This window comes from Monopterus albus, unplaced genomic scaffold (assembly GCF_001952655.1).
Source record: "Monopterus albus unplaced genomic scaffold, M_albus_1.0 scaffold260.1, whole genome shotgun sequence".
In the NCBI taxonomy this organism is placed as follows: domain Eukaryota; kingdom Metazoa; phylum Chordata; class Actinopteri; order Synbranchiformes; family Synbranchidae; genus Monopterus; species Monopterus albus.
Window position 1 is genome coordinate 1,880,759 of NW_018128140.1, and position 5,822 is coordinate 1,886,580.

General features: G+C 44.6%; 1 protein-coding gene across 1 annotated transcript; it reads right to left on the reverse strand.

Annotated features, from left to right (window-relative positions):
• Window positions 1-343: 343 nt before the first annotated feature.
• LOC109972586 (zinc finger protein 629-like) lies at window positions 344-4,865 on the reverse strand (the record flags this gene model as incomplete). The annotated part of the gene is made up of 3 exons (XM_020621541.1): window positions 344-1,899; window positions 3,017-3,296; window positions 4,084-4,865. Coding segments are annotated over 3 exons (1,718 nt in total), but the record flags the coding sequence as incomplete, so codon positions are not given.
• Window positions 4,866-5,822: the final 957 nt, after the last annotated feature.

Genomic DNA, 5,822 nt, shown 5'->3' on the forward strand with positions numbered 1-5,822 from the left:
TTCTCCAATGTGGGAACACTTTCAGCTGATCGGTCCAAAGACAGTGGAGAAACTTTTGTTCTTGAATAAAAATGATTGATTCTCCATCCCTTGTATTTATTCACACCCTGTCCTAGTTACATACGCACATATTACCATCCTAACACATCCTCTGTTCCCCCAAGCACGCATTCTCCCGCTCCTACTAAACTACATATGTTCAGACTGGACTGACTGACCAATCAATCTATACAAACGTTGTCACATCATTCACACAAAGCCTAGTTACACCCATCACATAATTCAGACATTGTTCTGCTGCATACTATTTCGCCACCAGATGGCACTAATCTGAACCCTTGAATGAATGAACCAATACTCGATACAAATGATGCAGTGGTTCGATATAGGTGTCATGGTGTCAATTGGACATCACTAGTGCACACTTCTTTGTTTCCATGTTCTTCTGCCTTAAATCAAAACCATGGTTTTTGTGCTGCACACCTCTGCACTCGTTACCATTAAAAAACTAAAAGATCTTTACTGGACACAAGCTTCACCAGTCTGCGACAACACTGTTTCCTCCAGTGTACAAATGTCTGTTAAATATATATAAAAATACAGCACGTCTCTTCTTTCTCGCTGAGGCCGATACTCATATTAACATGAATAAATATGAAAAATCCATTAACATGCCAACAGCTTCTCATCAGTTTATCTGTAAACAATGAAAGGTTGGTGCAAGAAAACTGCTGGGAAATGCCATTATCCTTCTCTTCTGTTTAATGGCAGAACAAAATGGGTTCTTCTCTGGGTCTGTTCTGTCTCCTCTGACTCGCTGTGATCATTCAGTGAATTCACCAATTTTAGAGGGTGACACCAGGAGCCTGATCAGTCATAACAGTAAAAAGTTACAAAAGCAGCTAACTGGGGATTCGTGTGATCACCATCATGTGGAAGCTCAGAGAGTCTGAGATGACAAAGTGAGAGCAGATTCTCACTTACACTAAAAAACACAGACTTATAAACTGGTGTTTCCTGTGTCCACTCTCAAATGCAATGCCGATGTGCTGAGGTCTGTTTCACTCTGGAAAGATTTTTCAGTGAGCCGCACTGTCACAGACAAAAGCAGCAGTTCAGTGTGGATGGGGGCAAAAATGGAGACAGAAACATCAGGACGATCCACGTCAGCGAAGACGTGTCCCAGCTGTGGTTTGTTTGTCTCTTGCTAAGACGAAGGTTCGACATGAAGCTCGACGTATCTTCAGCCCAAGCTCTGCTGTGTTTTTGGTCCCATGTGTGTGCGAATGTGCCGTTTGTAGTTGGAGTTGTCACTGAATCTGCGGCCGCAGGCGTCGCAGCAGTACGGCTTCTCGCCCGTGTGGATCCGCAGGTGTTTCTGGTAGCCATCAAACCGTGTGAGTCTCTTCCCACAAATGTCACACGTGTATGACTTGTCAACTTTGGTCCCTACTTTCCGATGCATCTGCATGTGCTTGGTCCAGTGGACGCGCTGAGCAAACGCTCGGCCGCAGATGGTGCAAATGTACGAGTCCACCACCTCAGACAGCAGAGCTTCCAGTTCGGCACAGTTGGGCTGGCCATTACCTGAAGCTGGATCTGAAGTTTCAGGAGCGTCCTCATCAAGATCGGAGCAGGTCTGTTGGACTGAGGTCCCCAGGTGGGGGTCGAGCCCTGAATCACCTGGGTCCTGGCATGGGAGCGAGGAGGTCATGTGGTTGTTCTCCTGCTCGTTTCTCACATCGCCGCTCTGGAACAACACAAACTTAACGTCGTTCTGCTCTGTGATCTGGGGCGACTCCTCCTGCTGAGCTGGCCACAGATCCTCCTCCTCCTTTTTGATGTGAGGAGGCTTCATTTCATCCAGGTCGGAGCGCCACTCCCGCTGCTCGGAGATAGCTGCCAGTCACAGCAAGAAACAGACAACAGGTTTCACATACATAACTGGTAAAAAATGAGATCTGTATGACTGTAGACTATAACTGGTCAAATTTTCAAACAAGGAAAACCTTTCTAAAAAAATGAGATCTGTATGACTGTAGACTTTATTTGAATACCACTCCTCTGCCTTCAGCTCAGCTGTGTCATGATACTGTATGATGCTATACAGATTTTACAAACGCTACAATAAAAGAATTTTAAATCATCCATGAGGAGGTAAGAATGCTCGATTCTTTGTGAAGCTGTAGTCCTCCTCCTAAAACAAAACAGTGTCGATCCTTGTCAGGAATTAGGGACCAGTGAGGTTTTTTATGTGGCCTCAAATTTCATACAAAGGTTATTTTCAAGTACAAATGTAAGACATAATTTGAAAAACTCCAAGATACAGTGAAAAGCTTGATTTGTGTGAGCTTGTAGTCCGCCGCCTCTGTAACAGAAAAATCTGCATTTCTGTGAAAGCCCTGAACCAGTGTTGTTTTATTTGCCCTAAAATACGGAAGCTGAGGTTATTTCCAGTCACAAACGTGTAAATTTTGTTCAGCAAACGGATAATTCATTAAATGTCCGTTTCCCTACTTGGCAAACACAAAGCTGCCTTCGACCATATAGACAATAAACGTTGAGTGTGACTATTTGCCTTTTTACATCCAATGCGCTGTAACCTGGACCCCAAGTATAAAGCCATGTTTCTTCTTAAGATGCTTTAGTTTAGAAAGGGCAGGATGGCGATAGCATGCATCACGACTCCGGCAAGTTTAATCTGAGTAACTAACTCGATTCCAAACCTTTACCGTAAAGGTTGGTATACGGGCGCACTTCAGTTTCACGGTTTGACCGCAGTGAAAAAGTAGTAACTCTTACAAAGTACGGGTTCAAAATATCCTTTTATGCCAAATCTCCAACATCATGTACGGACTAAAATCGAAATACGTATTTAGGCTGGGCTCAGTGTTAGTACTTTGAGTACATTTACACTTTGGGCAGTTTAGAGTTTTCAGGCGGCCATGTTGAGGGGGATTCCTGTTAGGCTTTCTCTTAATGCCCGTTTCTACTCTTATGGTAGTGAAACATTTACCTGTGCTGCTGATCTGCAGAGATATCTGCGGCTTCGTGGAGAGGTCCAACAGCCGGCGCTGGCGTTCGATCTCCAGCTTGGAGCGGGAGAGCTCCTCCTCGTACTCAGCTATTGTCCTACCGAACACCCCGAAGATCTCCTCTGCGGCCGCGGTGAGCCGCTGGTTGATCAAGACCCTCAGCATCTCTATTTTCGACATTTTAAAGGCAGTTTGGACCGAGGACTGAGGAGAAAACAGGAAAAATCTTTTCTCTGAGCGTCGTTGACAGTTGTTTACTTGCTAAACTTCCTGGTTAATATTAATGCGCATGAGCACTAGTCATTTAACTGAAAATCACACGCCCTCTGCTGTAGAGGACGACTAATGACACGTTTTAAATCCATCTATTTCTAATAACTTAAAAGTGATTTCTGATTATCATGTATTAAACGAATAATAAAATCTGTTAGAGGTCCAAGACCTTTACTGAACACTACTGAGAGTTAGCAACAACTGTCTGGTCAGGTTTTATTTTAGGTTTGTCTTCTGACCAGATGGTTCCTGATATAAATTATTTTGCTTGAGGACTCAAGTTGGGTCTCCATCCTAACAGCTGGATCAGAGGATGAAGGAGACTGACCCTACACCAGCTGCCACCCAGCTGACCACTGCTACATTCTCTCCTCAGTCAGGTGACGGTGAAGAACGGGGGCTTGAACCCACAGCAGGATCATGTTTTCTAAAAGGTCAATACAAAACAGCCTGGTAGTTTCTGCCACTTAGTGGGGAAACAGCTCACTACTGGAAAATGTAGGTAAAACTAGTAATGTCCTCCCCCAACAGCGTGTACACAGCATCTACCTGCTGCTTTATTAATGCTGTACTACCTTTCTTTAGAAACACAGACAACACAGATGCCATGGTGCTGGATACATGTGAAGTTATGGGTTGTCATGTTCCTGCCGTAGAAATGTTTAACCTTGGCCTTCTTGCTTCCAGGCAGTCAGGTGGGGCTAACCAGGGTGGAGCTCAGGCCCATCCTCTCACAGGGATGTTTGTAGAAGCTGGACAACTGGCTGAAGCCCTAGTCGCACAGGGAGCACCAGTATGGCCTCTCGCCAGTGTGCGTCCGCAGGTGCACTGTCAGGTTGCCCTTCTCCACGAAGCCACGGCCGCAGTATGTGCAAATGAACGGCTTCTCGCCCATGTGGCTGCGGATATGTTGCACCAGTGTGGCCCTCCTGCCAAAGCTCTTCCCGCAGACAGTGCAGCTGTATGGGCGCTCGCCTGAGTGGATCCTCATGTGCGTCCTCAGGTTGTCCCTCAGGGTGAATCTCTGCCCGCAGACGCTGCAGTGGAACGATGATTCTCTGTGAACTCTGAGATGCAGCTTCAGGGTCTCGCCATGCTCCAGATGTTTCCCGCACACGCCACAGTCTCTCAGATGTGCCAAAGTGTGAGTGAGGAGATAAGTCCTCTGCTGGAAGGCCTCACCACAGACTTTACAGCTGAACACCGGGGGGAGCTGGTGTGACAGACCAGTGCAGCTCCTCCCCTCTGAACTCTGCCCTTCTGTCTCTCCTGACTCCTCTGGCTGCCACAGTCCTGAGGCCTCCCTCCAGTAGTCTCCACTGTCATCAGTGTCAGAGCGCTCAGTGTGCAGTCGGCCATTGCTCGCTGCGTCAGCACCGCCTGCTGGATCAAAGTCTGCTTCTGATGCTCCACAGTCCTCACTGCAAACTTCTGTCTTAATGTGAGCAGCCAAGGTGCCCGGGTTTGACTCATCCATGCTATTGGTCTGGTCCAGATGGATGCTCAGGACCTGGTCTTCAGGCCAGTTCTTTAACCAGGAGAGGGTCTGTAGAGGGTCTGAAGGGGGCACAGCAAGAAAACTGTTTTAACTGTGGGTATCTAAGAGTGAATTTCCATATTGTTTAAGAGCTTTTTAAAAGGAAAAAGGGTATTTAAGATAGGATTTGGGGTCAAATCAGAAAATTTCAGCCATCCATGTGTTTTTAAATAAGGCCACATCATTATTGGAAAGAGATCAAATTAAAATTTCACTGTATTTCTACAGTGTCTGAGTAGCAGAGAACCAAGTGTCAGCTCCGCTGGTCCTGGACTGTTCACTTGTTGTGAGAGAACAAAAACTTCTAAATATCCTTTGAAAAGTTCCTAATAAGTGTAATAAACTGACAGGATGAGGCACAACACTAAAAGTCCTGCATTCAAAATGTTACCTAAGTAAAAGTACAAAAGTATTACTACAGAACTATATTCAAAGTACATAAAAAATAAAGAAAACACTCATTATACAGAATGACTCACTTTAAAATCAATATGTCTCCTTGAATTACAATTACTGACACATTAATTGTTCATCGCTTTAAAGTTTCAGCTGGTGAAGGTGCAGCTCATTTCGCTCAGTTCATATACTTCATATACTGAGTAGTTGGTGTATTTCCTCCTGGGGATCAAATACTCTGAACCTCTAACAACATGTCATTAATCATTACTGATTAAACTTTGGATTATTAGTCTGAAAAGCAACCACAGCTGTCATGTAGTGGAGTGAAAAGTACGATATTTACCTTTGAAGTATTCTGCAGTATAAATATGTAATAACATTAAATAGAAATACTCGATTAAAGTACACGTAGCCGAACTCAAAACTGTACTTAAGCACTAAACCTGAGTAAGTAAATTCGTCCCTTTCCACCACTGCTTAGGAGTGAAAATAACAGCCTAAATACTTTTCAAAGTAACGTAGAACTCAAAGTTGTAATGGAGTACGTTTTACTTTTACTAGTAAATCAGCCTGAATAC